General features: G+C 36.4%; 1 protein-coding gene across 1 annotated transcript; it reads left to right on the top strand.

Annotated features, from left to right (window-relative positions):
• The first annotated feature begins 1,159 nt into the window (after nt 1-1,159).
• LOC132306763 (cellulose synthase A catalytic subunit 4 [UDP-forming]-like) lies at nt 1,160-7,273 on the top strand. The gene is made up of 10 exons (XM_059804315.1): nt 1,160-1,771; nt 2,222-2,291; nt 2,391-2,547; nt 2,692-3,304; nt 3,420-3,557; nt 3,922-4,047; nt 4,137-4,349; nt 5,007-5,528; nt 5,786-6,136; nt 6,476-7,273. Exons 1-10 carry the CDS (start codon nt 1,634-1,636, stop codon nt 7,055-7,057), a joined length of 2,910 nt encoding a protein of 969 aa, XP_059660298.1. The 5' UTR covers nt 1,160-1,633; the 3' UTR covers nt 7,058-7,273.
• The last annotated feature ends 11,398 nt before the right edge of the window (nt 7,274-18,671 follow it).

Raw genomic sequence — 18,671 nt, forward strand, 5'->3', positions numbered from 1 at the left:
CTATCACATCTATAATTTACTCCAGTGTTCATTTCTATGCAAAATCTCATATTTTTCATATATTTTTTTGTTGCAAACTGTTTGTCATAGTTTATTTATTTATTAGGGAATCTTAATCATAATATAATTGATAGATTCAAGAAAGTATGTTTGTCATAATTTTTTTTTATTAGGAAATGTTAATCATAATATATGTATGTAATGTAACAAACAATTATTGTTTAAATTTATACTTAAGTTTTTTTTATGGTTGTAAATAAAATATTATTAATGAGGAAGCAAACACATTATAAGAAGACTTGTCAACGGATTTCGATCCAAATTCGATCTTACAATTATGATATTGATTGAATATTTAATCTGATAATTCGTTAATCCGAATTTGATAATCTATTAGTTAGCAAATCGGATATGTATTATGGTCGTTAATAATTTGATCCGACCAAATATAATATAAAATATTCTATATATATATATATATATATATATTATTAGTCATATAATTGGTATATAGTTGATGAAAAAATTAATCAAAAAAGTTGACAACATAGAGTGGTTATGTTGCATAATATTAGAATTCTTGAGTATACAATTTTTTTTTTTGTTAATTCTTTTCTTCCTTGTTTTTTTTTTTTTTCAACGCTTCATTGTTTTTTCTTTAATAAAAAAATCAAATATATAATTTCTTCTCTCCTTATTTTTTTTTTCCAATTATTTTGTTCTTTCCCTCACTTTTATTTATTTAATTTGAAATTCCCAACCAAAAAAATTACTATAATTCTTAACAAATTGAGTTATCGAATCGAATATAAATTTACGAACACAAAATTCAACGAGTTATCAAATAAGATTGTATCACAAATATTTCTTATAATACATAATTCTAATACACATCTAAATTTTGCTATTTGTAATGAATGTACTTTGATTGATGTTTTAAAGTCATGTCAGTGAGATCAGCCAAATGAATTCTCTAATGTTTATAATTTTTTTCTAATCACAAACCATTTCTCCTAATATATTTCACTTTTTAAAATTATTTCTGTAAAAGATAAATTGTGTATACATACATAGATACATACATACATATATATATATATATAATATAAAGGAAATAAAATTTTTGCCCGCAAGGGTTAGCTCAACTAGTAAGGTTTTGGGAGAGCTCTGTTTAGAAACTAAGCAAAGGTAACGCCTAAATTTAAAATTTTAAATGATGCATGAAGTTGTGAATCATTTGAGAGTTCAAAGATGGTTAATTCTTGGTTACAACTCTCAAAGCCATTAAGGAAGTTGCAGCAGAGCATACAGAAGGAAGCTCAATCCTTGACGAAAGAGCTAGAAGCTTCCAAGTGGAAGCAATGGCTCTGGCCGTGCTGCAGTTCTTCAATTTCTTAGAATCATTTCTAAACACCTACGTTTGGAGCCCTGCATTGGGGTTTTGGAATTGGAATCAGAGAAAATCAAATTTAAATTTTGAACTAATTTTTTTTCAATTCCAAATTCAAAGTTTCCATTCGATTTTATATTATTCGTACTCTCAACCATATCTATGTCAATAGTTTTTATATGGTGTCTTATATGTATCTCATATTAGTCTTCCATAGATTATAAGATTTTAGTATGTTGACCTATGTTTCCTCTTGGTGCAGGTTGTCCTAGAATTGCAGGGGATGATGACGAAAACTATGATGCAGATGATTTTGAGGATGAATTTCAGATCAAGAACAACCATGATACCCCAGATCGGCAGCAAGTCACTAATCATTCGGTAATTCAATTTGAATTCATTATAGTTAAAACCCTAGTTGGAGCTTTAAACAAATATCACACAAAATTAAACTAGACTAATATGATTTATTATTATTATTTTTCCTTTTTCAAGGGAATTCTAGATGAAAATGTTAACTATTGGTTTGGCTGCTAATGAATAGCTTCAGAGGTTATCATTTTGAAATACACACACACTGAGATTAAAGAATGGAGATAATCTAAACTGTTGGTATTGTTAGTTTTATTTTGCATAAAGTGATTACTCTAAGATTTGGACCTTCTTCTTTAAACTTATAAGCCCAAATTTTACCATTGAATTAAGTGATCATCCCTAAATATACTTATTTGTTATTATATGTATATATACTTTTGCATTTAATTTTGAAAAATGTTTTGAATTTAAACGGCAAGAGAACACTAAAACCATGTTGGCATGGTGAGTTTTCAGGAAAATGGGGACTATAATCCACAGCAATGGCACAACAACAACCCGGCTTTCTCTTCCTTTGGAGCAAATAGTAAGCTAATTTCTTTTAGATATTTTTTTGGGTTTCTATGTATAAATTTATCTGAGAATTAATTGTAGTTATTTGGATTGGTGATGGGTGGGGACATAGTTGTTGGTAATGATTTTGCTGGTGAGAAGGAGGCTTACACTGACGCTGAATGGAAAGAGAGAGTAGAAAAATGGAAAACCAGGCAAGAAAAGAGAGGCCTGCTGAGCAAAGATGATGGAGAAAATAATGATCAAGGTGATGAAGATGAGTACCAGCTGTAAGATTTCCGTTTCCTCCTCTGGTCATTTCATCCATATCGTACACACTGAACTTCAAATTTTCAATTCCAAATAGATTTGTCTTCCATATGGAATATATTATAAGTACTAATACTAATTAACACCTTAAAATCCTCTACCAGGATGGCCGAAGCTCGCCACCCCATGTGGCGAAAACTCCCCATCTCATCGAGCCTTATCAACCCATATCGCTTAGTCATTGTCTTGCGGCTCATCATTCTCGCCTTCTTCTTCCATTTTCGCATCTTAAACCCGGCAAATGATGCTTACCCTTTATGGCTAATCTCTGTAATATGTGAGTTATGGTTCAGCTTTTCTTGGATGCTTGATCAGTTCCCCAAATGGTTTCCTATCCAACGTGAAACCTACCTGGATCGCCTGTCCATGAGGTTTGAGCGTGAGGGTGAGCCCAACAAGTTGGCCCCAGTTGATGTCTTTGTGAGTACTGTTGACCCTCTCAAGGAGCCTCCAATTATGACGGCAAACACGGTCTTGTCAATCTTGTCTGTGGATTATCCAATTGAGAAGGTGAGTTGTTATGTATCGGATGATGGTGCATCAATGCTACTTTTCGATACTCTGTCAGAAACTTCAGAGTTTGCAAGAAGATGGGTTCCTTTTTGCAAGAAGTACAACATCGAGCCAAGGGCTCCTGAGTCCTACTTTTCGCAGAAGATTGACTACTTGAAGGATAAGGTGCAGCCCACCTTTGTCAAGGATCGCAGAGCCATGAAAGTAAGCAAAGAAACCATCTTTATATATGTTACCAATTGGAGCATTTTATGCAACCAAATAAAAATTTCTTCAGCAATGAAATGGTGTTTGATGGGATTGCTTATTTGTATTACAGAGAGAATATGAAGAATTCAAAGTGAGGATTAATGCATTGGTGGCAAAGGCTCAGATGAAACCAGATGAAGGATGGGTCATGCAAGATGGGACCCCTTGGCCTGGGAACAACACTAATGATCATCCTGGCATGATTCAGGTTTGATAGTAACATCACTTGTCTTTTTGGAAAATTAACCAATATTTCATATGATGTAATTATGTGAATTGATGAATCAATAGTTGAATCAAAGAATTCACTAGCTAGACTTCATGAGCAAGTTTTCAATTGAAAAGGAAAATTGTTTGAATTGAATTTTTTTCTTTCTAAAGTGCAACAGTTGTCTGGATGGTTATTGGAAACCCCTATCATTTTATCGCCTATGATCACAAGTTTCAAGTTAGAAGTAGTCGTACTGGATATTATAATCGAGGATTGTTATCAATTGCCATTTATTTTAGTGATTGGCTTGAGTTGACACTCCCTTGGCATATTAACATATGCATTCTACTTCCATTTGCAGGTTTATCTAGGGAGTGCTGGTGCATTCGATGTGGAAGGTAAGGAGTTGCCACGGCTTGTCTATATTTCGCGTGAGAAAAGGCCCGGCTATCAACACCACAAGAAAGCTGGTGCAATGAATGCCATGGTGAGTATCCCTTAAAGTATGTAAATTGGATGGTGAGACTATATAATGATGTTGAGTGTTTACCTGAAAATGTTGTATGTGAACACAAGGTCCGAGTCTCGGCAGTGCTCACCAATGCACCCTTCATGTTGAATTTGGATTGTGATCACTATATCAACAACAGCAAGGCCATAAGGGAAGCTATGTGCTATTTGATGGATCCCCAGCTAGGGAAGAAGCTCTGCTTTGTCCAGTTTCCTCAGAGGTTCGATGGTGTTGATAATCACGATAGATATGCTAATCACAATGTTGTGTTCTACGATGTAAGTTTCTCTTAATTCTGTAAAATCTTTTAGGATTTCTCCGTGCTCTGGTTGTATAAGTTAAGCCTCATGTGCATTTCATTTATATTGCTGCAAATAAATCAAGTTATTCACGAACAATTGAACTCAACTGTTTTTTAAGCGCTCCTATTCTTTCAATTAGAAAATTGACCAAGCTCGAGCTTGTTTTTGGGCTCATTTATTAAAGAACTCAGAGCCCTCAGCTCATATAGGCTTGTGATCACGTGACTTTTGTGGGCTCATACTGACTGGTCTCATAAGCTTTTTGTAATTTGACAAATTTCATACCTATATATCAACAGAAATAATAATAGATAATAGTTAAAATATAAAAAGTAATATGTTTGTGTTTGTGAGCTCATGGTTCAAGCCAAGCCTACCCGTGAACAATCTGAGTTGAGTTCTTGAGCTTGTCAGGAATTTAGCCTGTAAAGAAACATGCTCAGCTCGAAAAGTCTCAAGCTTGTCTTGGTCCCTATTCACAGATGCAAATGGAAAAAACATTAGATCAGTGGGCCTTGTGTGGACTTTGAGTATATTCAGCAAAGAACATTCAAGGCATTGGAAATTTGAAATCTAGCCCTAACATCTCAATCAAACTAAACTAACACACCTTCAATGTTACTTTGCTTATAGGTCCACATGAAAGGCCTTGATGGGATCCAAGGACCAGTATCTGTTGGCACCGGATGCGTCTTCAACCGGCAGGCAATGTATGGCTATGATCCCCCGGTATCTGAGAAGCTCCCGAAGATGATTTGTGACTGCTTGCCTACATGGTGCTGCTGTTGCTGTGGTGGTTCAAGGAAGTCAAAATCAAAGAAGAAAGGAGTGAGAGCTTTGTTAGGCCTTGGAGGAGCGTACAGCAAGAAGAAGAAAATGACAGGCAAGAATAATTACTCTAGAAAGCCATCTGGACCTGTCTTTGATCTTGAAGAGATAGAAGAAGGGCTTGAAGGCTATGACGAATTCGAGAAATCATCGCTCATGTCTCAAAAGAACTTTGAGAAACGGTTTGGGCAGTCACCGGTGTTTATTGCTTCCAGTTTGATGGAAGATGGTGGTCTTCCAGAAGGGTTTAAATCTACTTCACTGATTAAAGAAGCCATTCATGTTATTAGCTGTGGTTATGAAGAAAAAACTGGATGGGGCAAAGAGGTGAGTAAGCATTACACTAAGCTCTTCCTATGTCACGGCATTCCAACTCTTCAATAATTTAACAAAATTATTGGGATTTTGACTTAATTTTAATATTTTTAACAACATTTCACCTCCAAGACATGACATGTTAGTGTGCTATTTGTTTTCAGAATGTAACAAGAATGTCAAAAGTAGAGTAGTTCAGTGCATTTGATGCATACAATTCAAAGACCTTTTTTGTTAGTGCGATGTTGATGAACTTGTTCTGTTAACAGTTTGGATGGATGTATGGTTCAGTCACAGAGGACATTTTGACCGGGTTCAAGATGCATTGTAGAGGGTGGAAGTCAGTGTACTGTATGCCAAAGAGATCGGCATTTAAGGGATCAGCGCCAATTAATCTGTCAGATCGATTGCATCAAGTTATGCGATGGGCTCTTGGTTCTGTTGAAATCTTCTTTAGTTGTCACTGCCCGCTTTGGTATGGCTACGGAGGAAAGTTGAAATGGCTAGAGAGGATATCTTACACTCACATCATTGTTTACCCATTCACTTCAATTCCTTTGCTTGCCTATTGCACAATTCCTGCAGCCTGTCTTCTGTCCGGAAAATTCATATTCCCTACAGTAAGTAACACAAAGAATTTACTTCCAAGACCATTGCAGTTATTATTTGATTTGCTGATCAATCACTTACATGTATGGGAAAAGTTTGTTCTGCAATTTACTTGGAGCTTACCATTGAAGTATTTCCTAAAACCAGTCATAAAAGACTGATAGAGTGTATAAATGAATTTTGTAGCAGAGAGTTACCAAAATAGGCTTTTTGAATTTTTTTGTCAATATTTAAGGTCACTCTTTCATTATGTTTCTTAATGACAAATACTTGTTTCACAAAACTTTTTCATGTGGTCATTTAAGATACATTTGAGATTTTCTCATCACAAGTTTTCCTTTCTTATGCAGCTGATCAACTCTTCTAGCATATGGCTTATGGCTCTTTTCATCTCCATCATAGTTACGGGTGTGCTAGAGATTCGATGGAGCGGTGTTAGCATCCATGACTGGTGGCGCAACGAGCAATTTTGGGCCATTAGTGGAGTCTCAGCACATCTTTTTGCTGTCTTCCAAGGCCTCCTGAAGGTCCTTGGCGGAATTAACACAAAATTTACTGTAACAGCAAAAGCAGCAGATGATGCCGAGTTTGGGGAGCTCTATCTCTTCAAATGGACCACAGTTCTTATCCCACCAACCACTCTAATTATCTTGACTATAGTTGCTGTTATAGCTGGAGTTTCTGGTGAAATTAGCAATGGGGATAGCACGTCAGGTCCTTTATTCGGGAAGCTACTCTTCGCCTTTTGGGTCATTGTTCATCTCTATCCTTTCCTCAAGGGTTTGATGGGAAGACAAGACAGAACTCCTACAATTATTGTCCTTTGGTCTATTCTTCTGGCTTCAATCTTCTCATTGCTTTGGGTCAGAATCGATCCTTTCTTGCCGAAGCAAACAGGGCCAATTCTTAAACCATGCGGGGTGGAGTGTTAGGAGTGCCCTTAATTTCCCTTCCTACAGTTTTCTTTTATTGTCTACTACTTCTGCTGGGTTGTTTCTTCAGCTTTCATCAGACATTCACAGAGATCAATGTTTATATACATGGTTCATAGGAGACATTTTGCTTGTATTTGCTAGCAATGCATGAAAGGTCTGATGAGATGTGTAAATTTGATCAATACATGAAAGATATGTGATGTTTCACTTTGCAAATGGAAGTTTTTGTGGACATGTCTTTAGAAATGTTGGTATGTTCTTTGGCAATAAGAAAAGAAATAAGACTACAAAACAAATATTTGACAATGAAACAACAAATTATTTTCTTTTGCAAGAAGTTCCTGGACACAGTAGTTAGGAACTTAGGGTGTGTTTGGTAGGGTTGATTTAGAGGGATAGGGAGAGAAAAGAAAAAAGAAGATAGTGTAAGTTTGTGGTTGGGTAAGTTAAGTGGAGGAATAGGGAGAGATAGGGAGGGATAGTTATCCCTCCTTATCTCTTATTTGTTTTTTCTTTAATTTTGAGATGATAAGGAGAGAAAGCATACTGATTTTAAGTAGTATTTTGATAATACCAAAATATACAGATTTATTATTCCATTCAAGTCCCATAGTTATGAAAGGGTAAAAAAGTAATTTGTTTACTATCATTTCTTTTATTTTCTCTCCTCTTTCTTATCTAAACAAGAACAACTATCATTTCATTTCTTTTCTCCCTTATCTATCTAAACATTAATAGAAATTATTACTATCCTTTCTTTTCTTTTCACTCATTACTAATACTATTCTTTCTTTTCTTTTCTCTCCTGTCTATCCAAACACATCCTTAGGAATTTGATTGAATAGTGAATACTCGGGTTTCTTTTCTTTCTGAACTCTGCACTCTACAACACATTTATGACTTAGATTAACATATTCAAAGCTTGTCCATATTGGTGAATGATAATTCAGGTATTACACTAATGAAATTCCAGCAATTGGAATAAATTTAGGAATTTCACGGGTAAGTTCATCAATGAAATAAAAGTTGAGATGCGTAAACAAAGGTATGCCTTACAGAATGGACTCTGTTCCGCAATGTAGTACTACAGGTAAGTATGTGATCACTCATATGCGTAAAATGACTGATATACCCCTGAAAGTGCAAGAACAATGCACCAGCAATGTGACTGAATTATACGGTAAGATGAATCTGTGAATAAATGTGCCATCCTTGATGACTACTGACCGACCTTAGCCAATCTTTTGACATTAAAAGAGCAAATTACAGAAAACAAGGGTGGGACCAACAACCCTTTCCTTTCCCAAGGCCATTGATTTGGCATTTTGGTCTTTTTGCGCGTCAACTAAAAGTTTCAGTTACTTGGGTGGACTAGAATTCTTCCCTAAGCCTTCTCAGCTTTCTGACCCTCTACCGTCATCTTTCTTTTGCCATTTGCCTTCTATTCGGTTTCATTTTTCCTCTTCTTCTCCTCCTCAAAAGTATGTGAGCTAAAGTTGAAGCGAGGAAGATTCATCTCTGTAGCTTTAGGAGCGTCAAAAGCAATATCCCTCAATTTTGTGAAGGAAAGTAAGGACAGAACAGAATGGACTCTGTTCCACATGTTCCTCTTGAGGTAGTCAAGTTTGCCTTCAACCTCAGTAAAAGGTAGGTAATGTGTAACTACACCAAGGAATTTGAAAATGGAATTAAAAAGATGTACTTCACATAGTGAATAATGACAACTCCAAAAGTGAAGGTAAGAATTGGGAGGAATATCTACGCCATCCAATGCCTTTGAGTTCGGATACTTATTGGAAAATGGAACTTTCCAGTTACCCCGAAAGACTATAAGTGATCCTTACAGAGTTTCTCAGCAGAGGGGTTGTCAGACATCTCTTTCATAGAAAAAAAAAAAACAGAAAGAAAAAAGAGAAACCCATTTCTCCGGTCTGTGAAGGAGAAGGAGAGCTTGGCTCTACCCCAAAAATTGGTATGTAGAGAGAAAACGAAGAGGAGAAAGAGAAATAACCAGGTAGGAGAGAATGGGTTGATGTGTGCGTTTCGTCCATGCTGATTGTATTTTGCTGATACTGTACCACAAATGAGGTGTGGTACCGGACCACCTAATAATTTCTAGTTACGAAGGGAATTATATAGACAGAGGGCAGAAGGAAAATTCCCAACCAATAACAAGACATTTGTACACCGAGAAGACAAATATCAAATATCCAATCAACAATTGGCAAGGTCCACATCAGCAAAAATGGAACACATGGCCAATCAGAAGTTACTCAAAACAGGTTCAGCAATTGACCTAGTCGGTTTCTTCTGATTGATATAATGAATCGGGCTGTGTTTTATTTTAATGAGTTTCAACAAGTTTATCAAGTTGATGTTTATTCTGAAATTTTATTGCATCATCAGATTTCTCATGTTGGTGTATGGACTGCTCCAACGGAGGGTCGTTTTAATCTTAATGTGGACACTTCCTTTGAGGCTTCATCTCGGAGTTGTGGCGGGGGAATCATTCTCAGAAAGCACAATGGACTTCCAGTGAAGGTTGCTTCAGTTTTTCTTTCGGATGTTGGAAGTGCAGAGGTGGCGGAAGCTTTGATTCTTAGAGAGGGGGTTGTTGTTTCCAAATCAGTGGGGTTATCTTTTAGTGGATGTGGAAAGTGGATTGTCAATTTCAGTCCTGCTGTCTCCCTTACCTCTACTGTTCTTGATGATAACAAAGTTTTGTTGCAACAAAATTTGGCCTTGGTTTTGGTTTGGGCTCCGAGGTCCTGTAATAAAGTGGCTCACCAACTGAGGAAATGGGCTTTATTTTAAAAACTGTACTGATCTGCATGGGCAGATTTGGCTCCAATGGCTTTCTCATGTAATCTTGGAGGGTTATCCTCTCTTGTTTCCTAATATAATTTATGTTTTTGGATTTTTTTTTTTTTTTGACCTAGTCGGTTCGCCAACAACCCAAGATCCCAAGATATCATCAAAGAGTAAAAACATGATCAGAAAGCAACTCGACATCGCTCTTCTTCTCACCAACCTCATTCATCCTCAAAGCTGGCAAGCAAATCATAATCCTCTCAACAAAATCAGGAGAATAAATAGAAAGTCAGTCATGAATTTAATATTCAACAAAGCACCAAGGAAAGAGGATGTGAGAAATAGAATGAAAACATTCTGAAAAATCACTTCTTGTATTCATTCCAAGGCAATGCCGAAATAGTAACAAGAAGTTTGATATAAGTTGTGATTTTGTTCAGTTGGTGGGGGTTTGTTTGACTTTTCTTATTCAACAAAATTTTTGCACCTACAGCCACCACAAGAATATTTTAAATTAATTTATGGTTGAAATTTTTTCTGATAATGGCCTAAAAAAGTCAAAACTTTATTAGAACACATATATATTTTGTTTACAGGAAAGAGTACACATCCACAGTAACACAACCCAGAAAGAAAGTTTTTGTTACCAATTAAGACCATTGAACCTCTAGTGATTATCCAATTGACCACCAACACCACTAGAAGCTATGAACTCAAGCACGCCGGAAACAAGCTCCTCCACCGTCGACGGCGATGTGGTGTCCACAACCAGCTTGGGCACGTCGCCCACGTCGTAATCCGAACATCCACCGTAACCCTCTAACAGCCTCTCAAGATCCCGCCAAGTGGACGGCTTATGCCAGTTGCTCTCACCACCCCTTCGCTCCAGCCGGCGCCGCCACTCCGACTCGTCGCCGGGCTTGCACTCCACTATCACAAGCCGAGACCCGGATGAAGCAGCCAGTTGAAGGAGGCGGTCGAGGTGGGACCGGCGAGAGAGCGGCGAGTCGATGACGACGCCGAGGCCCAAATTGAGCTGGGTGGAAGCAATTTGCCAGATGACTTGGTAGGAGAGGTCGTTGAGGAGTTTAGGTGCCAAGTCAGGGGAGGATAGTAGGAGGGAGTGTTGAAGGTTTTGTGTGCAGTCACGGACGTCGTCTTTGTCGATGAGAGGGCATCCGAGGGCTTTGGCTAAGGAGCGCGCGAGAGTGCTCTTGCCTGTGCCTGGATGACCTTTCATTGCTATCATAAGATTCATACCTGCAATAGTGAAGAACGGCTTCGATGAAAACCGGATAAATTTGTTAATATAATCTCCATTTAATATTTTTGACAATCAAAATTGGCAACCCACTTTGCCTTTTTGTATAAAAAATGGAAAAAGAGTAAAATAAGGACCTGTTTATCATGTGAGTTGGGTGATAATTATAGTGTATATAAATAAAAAAACTTAAATATCTGAGAAATAACATATAAGATAATGTTTTCTTGTTATAAGCAAATTGGTAATGGACAAGTGGAGTCCCATAGAAGATAGGAGTAAAATGAGGAGGTTGTTTATCACGTGAATTTGGTTATCAACTTAAAAGACAAAAAAGCTTACTTGTTAGGATATGTAATGAAGGAACCGATAAGGTTTACTTGTAAATAAATTGCTATTGGGAATAAAATTGGAGAAGACCATGAGATGATGTTAGTAAACAATTTTATTTTCTGATGGAACAATTTGAGGTGTTTTTGTTAGTAGCTTTAGGCTATAAATAAGAGAATTTTAGGACTTTATAAAGGTCCAACAATCACATCATATTAGATATAAATTTATAATTGGCTAATTTTGTTGTAGTGTCTGATCGAATTGTAATTTTATGATTTATTTTTGGAGTCTTGATGTCAGAAACAGAATCGTAGGATTGGACAAAGTGCAAACATTCTTGGATTCGATGAGAATATCATATTAGAGACAAAGTATGTTGGTGAGGGCACTTTGTAGTTCATTTTTGGTGTTTAGGACTTAGAAAATTTGAATGTTCAGTGAATATTTTAAAGTCTGCCAAAAAAATGGACCAGTCCAACTTTCTTGTACCGATTCAAGTTGGTATGTAATTCACTATTTCTTTGATGCCAAAAAACTGAAGTGGTCCAACTTTCCCTGGTCCGGTCCAAGTGCCTTAAAACCAATATGAAAATTGTTGTTTTAGTCCAATTTTGTTTGTTTGTTTTTTTTTTTTTAACCAGATTTTAGGGAGACGTTTTTATACTAATTGATAGGAAAAATAAACTTAACTTATCTTGAGCAGTCGTTAGATCTCTTCGACATATTTCGTTGTCAAAGATAAAGATTTTCATCGGATAAGAATGATAACATTTCTTATTTAGGATAACAAAAGACGACGTGGTTCAACAGGGAAATGATAACCTTGGCACAATTTAAGAAAGTCAAATGAGTAAATTATATCCACGACAAATCTGGCAACAAACGGATCTCCTCTGATCTCGCACAAGTGGATGATAAGGGAGACCTCAACCATCGACATCGGCGGAACCAATTTGGTTCCAATCGACAGCCATAAATAGGGCACCAAGCTGTTAAAGAAGATACGAGAAAAAACTCCTAAAGAGAATGTACATAATTATTATGTGATACGATTATAAGTACTAACTTGATCGTCGGAGGGTCCTCGACTGGCACCCCACCGGTGCCATTCGAGATGATATCCTTTTGTTTTGTAAGTAAACACCGTCGTTCCGAGTTGCGAGGATTTTTGCATCAACAGCTGGCGCAGTCTGTGGGAACGATTAGTTCTCTGAAGAAATAATAATCCTGACGCGGCTTGGCTAGGACGGCAAGACGAAATGTTCCGATCATGGAAACCATCCCAAAGTCATCACTTGACAACGGGTTTCTATATTCTTATATAAGGACGGGTCTCTACATCATAATTACCCGTCCATCATATTGGGGGCAAAACGGTGGGTTGCGTGATGCCACCGAGTGTACGATGACAATAATCAAAATTTGGCACGTCGACCCAGGCAGTCCAATGTAGTGTTTTCCATCTAGTGATGCTTGGTCCCTTCACTACTGAGGTTTGGTCGTCTAAGACCAAACTCTATCTCATATCTGGCAGCAGCCAACTACCAAGGTCTGATCATTAAAGACTAAGGCCTGGTCCTTCTGCGTCTACACAAATGAGTTGGTCTCCACCCATCAAGAAGATCATTACCAACAATGGGGTTTCTACCTACTAGTAAAGCCTCTACCACTGAGGATGTCTCTAGCAACGGAGTCTCATTACTCCTTCCGTTCGTGTAATCATAATGGCCTTCTACACCCAAGAATGTATCGAGGCCTTCAGGTCCAAGGAGGTCTAACATCCCTCCAGATCCCATGAGGTCTGTATTCCCAAGGAGGTTCCTAAGTGAAGGGCGATCATTGGACCCAACAAGGTACTGGCCACCAGACCATCATCTGTCAGCCGTTGGGTACCACGCCCCCATCCACCAGGCATCACGCTAATCGCTGGACACCAAGCCTCCACTTACCAGACGACAGTCGTCACCTCTCTTCCCTTGCAGGAATTGCCTATCGACTTCAGATTATGCAGAATTTTGGATTGATAATCCATTACAGGTTAATTTTCAATAATCATTTCTAACACGATCTAATGTTTTTAGACAACTGTAAATTATTGCAGCACTAGGCACCCCGTTCGCTGTATAAACGTCTATATCGGGGGCAGAATAGTGGATCACACGATATTAATCGTCGATCTACATATTTAGGGAAGTAGGTTTTATTATCGCTGTGTCGTATATAATTAAAGCTTCTTTCATTTACTAGAGAAACGAGACGACTACCTCTCGTATTAAAGGAGTCACCCTCCTTCAGACTACACCTCTTTCTCCCATAAAAGAACGAAGGGTCAACTTCATCTTCTTCCCTCGGTAAAGAGACAAAGGGTTAACTACTCCCATATTAAAGGGAAAGCTCACAATGCTCGAACAAATCTGCTTCCCTTATTAAAAGGGCCAAGAAAGTAATCATCAAACATGCTTAGCTCAGTAGGACTTGGCATTCCTGACGCTTGACAAGAATCTAATTTCCTTACTAAAGGGATACAAGGGATGATAATGAGTGTCCTGTATTAAAAGGACCCGGGCTGAATGAATCCCGTATCCTCGTACTATAAGGGATAGTAAATAAGTGTCCCGTATTAAAAGGACCCGGACTGAATGAATCCCATAATCAATATCCCTGTACTATAAGGGATAGTAAACAAATGTCCTGTATTAAAAAGACCCGGGTTGAATGAATCTTGTATCCCCATACTATAAGACATAGTAAATAAGTGTCCTGTATTAAAAGGACCCGGTCTAAATGAATCCCGTAATCAATATCTCCGTATTATAAGGGATAGTAAATAAATGTCCTGTACTAAAATGACCTGGGCTAAATGAATCCCGTAATCAATATCCCTGTATTATAAGGGATAGTAAATAAATGTCTTATACTAAAAGGACCCGGGTTGAATGAATCCCACAATCAATATCCTCATACTGTAAGGGATAGTAAAACATAATTCCCTTACTAAAGGGACGAGCTGAGTGAAGCTCGTAAAGCCTACTTCCCTTACTAAAGGGACAAGCTGAGTAAAACTCGTAAAATTTAATTCCCTTATTAAATGAGTGATGAACTGAGTGAAGCTCGTACAATTTATTCCCTTACCAAGGGAAGATTACCCAAGGGTACCAAAAATAGTACCCAAGGGAAGAGTACTTAAAGGTACCAAAAATAGTACCCAAGGGTACTAACAATAGTACCCAAGGGAAGATTACCCAAGGGTATCAAAAAGAGTACCCAAGGGTACTAACAATAGTACCGGAAGATTACCTAAGGGTACAAAAAATAGTACCCACGGGTACCAAAAATAATACCTAAGGGAACAGTACCCAAGGGAAGATCACCCAAGGGATCATTACCCAAGGGAAGAGTACCCACGGAAAAAATTACCTAAGGGAACATTACCCAAAGGAATAGTACCCAGGGGAAGATTACCCAAGGGAACAGTACCAAAAAAAAAAAAAAATTTTATTATTATTGTTCACATGAACAGTATCCGCGAGCACTGTTCCTGAGGGCAAAAAAAAAAAAAAAAAAAAAAAAAAAAATACATTCCCAAAGATAGATGAGCAAGCTTGGGAACGGGGGCAATTGATAGGGAAACATAAACCTAACATACCTTGAGCAGCTGCCAGACCTCTTCGACATATTTCGTTGTCAAAGAAAAAGATTTCCATCAGATAAGAATGATGACATTTCTTATCGAGGATAACGAAAGACGACGTGGTTCAACAGCGTAAGGATAACCTTGACACAATTTGAGAAAGTCAAAGGAGTAAATCATATCCCCGAAAAATCTGGCAATAAACGGATCTCCTCTGATTTAGCACAAGTGGATGATAAGGGAGACCTTAACCATCGACATCGGCGGAACCAATTTGGTTCCAATCGACAGCCATAAATAGGGCATCAAGCCATTAAAGAAAGTATGAGAAAAAACCCCTAAAGAGAATGCACATAATTATTATGTGATACGATTACAAGTACTAACTTGATCGTCGGAGGGTTCTTGGCTGGCACCTTATTGGTGCTATTCAAGATGATGTCCTTTTGTTTTGCAGGTAAACGCAGTCGTTCTGAGTCGCGAGGATTTTTCCATCAACACTAATTAAACTTGTTTTTCAAGTATGGTCTCTTTAACATCTACATAAACTCTCTTTTTATGTCCTATAAGTTTAGGGATTTAAGGATTTTAAAGAGAAAAAATATATTTGCTATGAGATTATTTTTCATAGAAAATCTTCATCGATTTTCTTGTGTATTTTTTATATACTAAAGAGCTCACACTATTACATGAGAGTATGGTATTCTCTGTTTGATCGGTGTTTTAGTATATTGAAGATTTAATTGATTCCGTTCAGAAAAGTAGGGGTTCGTTGTGCCTTTTCAAATTCAGATTGACGGAAGGAGGATTCGATATATAATACTACGAAAAGAATAGAGTATTCACGAAGTGTTCATGTCCTTCCAACTACCCTTCTAGAAGATTGAAGAGTAAACCTGAAGTCTAGAGCTATTAGATAAAAGAGTTGCAAAGCTAGAGGCATTCAACAACTAGACCTTGATATAGTGGAGTAGGTGTGAGCCTGAGACATAGTTTGTTATACTTTGCTTTGAGATATCATATCATTTCACTTTTGAGACTGTGAAAGTTTCCATGATTTCATCCCGATTGATCGGATTGCTTTCAACAAGGGTTTTCACGCTAATAACCTTGGTGTCATCTCAAACTTTACTTGCACTTTATTTATTTATTTATTATTATTATTGCTTTGTGGGTTTGAGTTTGGTTTTATTTCAGTAAAATTAAAATAATCTAAAAATTGGATAAAAGTGCGAATAAAACCTAATGACCCCCTTTCTAAGTTCTTTTGACATCAAACTTTGACATCCATTTCGTATAGCACAACTCACACATCATGTCTTGTAATACAATTTAATTACAATTTCTTTACTTTTCCTGTACTTTTAGTTTATATGCAATTTCCTTTTCATGCAATGTTCTCTTTTCTTGCTATTCTCTTGGTTCATTCAATTTCCTTTTACACATTTTAATTTATCCCACCATTTATATTCAAATGCAATTTAAATCCTTTGTTATTCCAATTTCCATTGCCTTTTATTTTAAACCTTTTTCATTGGCAAATAATACATGCACACCCACTCACACTCACTTTACTTCTTTGGGACTTGAACTCTCACCATCCACTTTGGAAGCCTTTAAAATTCTTTTTAAAAGTCTTCTTCGAGGCAATTTGAACCCTAATAAAAGTTAGTGTTTTCTTATTTTACAATTTTTACATCTAAAAGAGATAGGTTCTGCCGTTCTGGCACCGCATTAGGCACATACTAAAAACAGCAAGCCACGTCGATTTAGTGAGCAAACAATTTGACATGCTCGGATCAGCCAAATTCTACTCGGCTAGTGTTGCCAATTCAGTGAGAGAACAAATATTCTTTTTGAATTTAGATCTTGGATTTCTTTTGGGATTTTTTTATGTGCCTGTGATTAGCAATTTGGATTATCAAAGTAACATTTTTTTATTTTGACGTGGTTGTCTAAATATTAGTGCAATTAAATAATGGAATATTTGTTTATAAATATGTTAATTTTGAGTGAGATGTTTGGATCTTAGTTTATATTGTTTTGATTATCATTTGTTTTCATTTAAGTTACAAGTTCCAAATTTCAGGTTTTAAATAGGTGTAAAGAAAATTATATTATCGGAGTAAAATGTATTATATAATGTTGATGCAAAATTCATATATAACGATGAAATAGTTGTCACAAGATTTTATATACTTGTTGCAATAAAATAACTTATAATGACAAGTTATTTGTTGCAACATGATAGCTATATTGTGACAAAATGTTTTGTCACAAAATATTATGCATAGTGCAATTGACTTTAGTGTCAAGTTATTTGTCCCAAAATGTAGATATATTATGACAAAATATGTTGTCGCAATAAAATATCTTATAGTGGACAAAGTGTTTGTCACAAAATATTATACATATCACGAGATAAAGTATTGGGTTACAAAATATTATGCATAGTGCAATTGACTTTAGTGTCAAGTTATTTGTCCCAAAATGTAGATATATTATGACAAAATATGTTGTCGCAATAAAATATCTTATAGTGGACAAAGTGTTTGTCACAAAATATTATACATATCACGAGATAAAGTATTGGATATGTTGCCACAATAGTTTTGTTGCAGTTTTTATATTTAATTTGTTGCAATTTCTTCTACCATTAGCAACAAAACATATTTTGTCACAAAAAAACATAATGTGATGGACTTCTAGCAACAACCTTGTGACAAAATTATTTTTGTCACAATACACCTTTGGCAATAATCTGTACTTTTAGTGACAAACTATTTTGTCGCAAAAGACATAATTTCTTGTAGTGTTTCTTGTTCTCCCGGTGCGAAAAAAAGAGAGACAAGCTCAAGCCTGTTGCAACGTACATGCAATAAATAATGCGTAAAAAAATATAAGAGCATCTCTAATGACATCTCCAAATTTCATCCCTCCAAATTTGACACGTCATCGTTTTTGATGAGGCATATCAGCGTTTTGGATTCTCCAAATTTTAGCTAGCAAAGGTTCCACAATGGTATGTTTTTTGCTATCCAAAAATAATAATATTTTTATATCTTTTTGATTGGTTAAGTTAGGGGATGTAGTTGATGAGCGCTGAATATTGCATATTCGAGCTCCTAAATACGCATATATTAAAACCTAAAGTGATAAATCTATCCAGTTTTAGACTGATTTATGTTTATTTCATGTTTTTAAGTACTTTCGCAAAAAAATGGTTAAAACTGAGCTTTTATGATGAAAAGACTGACATTACCTTGATTGGTGAACTGGATTTGTAAAGGGGTATGCATTCATTGAATATAAGACTAACATTGAAGACTACAGAGTTGTTGTTGGTCATTTTAAGCAAGCCATGAGTCAAAAAGTGTAATACCCCTAATTTTAAAAGGATAGTCTCGATATTTTCTTTTATGATTTTTGTGCATTTGTAAATTCTTTACTTGATTGTTTGTCTATTTGTTTAATTGTTAGTTGTTTAATTGTTTGAATTGGTTTATTTTAATTGTTTGAATTGATTTCTTTGTGTTAATTACATTATATGCTTATGTGGATGCTCATTAATGGTT

Source organism: Cornus florida, unplaced genomic scaffold (genome assembly GCF_030987335.1).
Source record: "Cornus florida cultivar Cherokee Brave unplaced genomic scaffold, ASM3098733v1 CherokeeBrave_3.0.0_Hap2_Chr05, whole genome shotgun sequence".
In the NCBI taxonomy this organism is placed as follows: domain Eukaryota; kingdom Viridiplantae; phylum Streptophyta; class Magnoliopsida; order Cornales; family Cornaceae; genus Cornus; species Cornus florida.

Coding starts and splice junctions, on each gene's coding strand:
- LOC132306763 (XM_059804315.1), top strand. CDS start 1,634: ATGTTTCCTCTTGGTGCAGGTTGTCCTAGAATTGCAGGGGATGATGAC. Junction 3,305..3,419: donor AGGATCGCAGAGCCATGAAA/GTAAGCAAAGAA, acceptor TTTGTATTACAG/AGAGAATATGAAGAATTCAA. Junction 4,350..5,006: donor ACAATGTTGTGTTCTACGAT/GTAAGTTTCTCT, acceptor CTTTGCTTATAG/GTCCACATGAAAGGCCTTGA.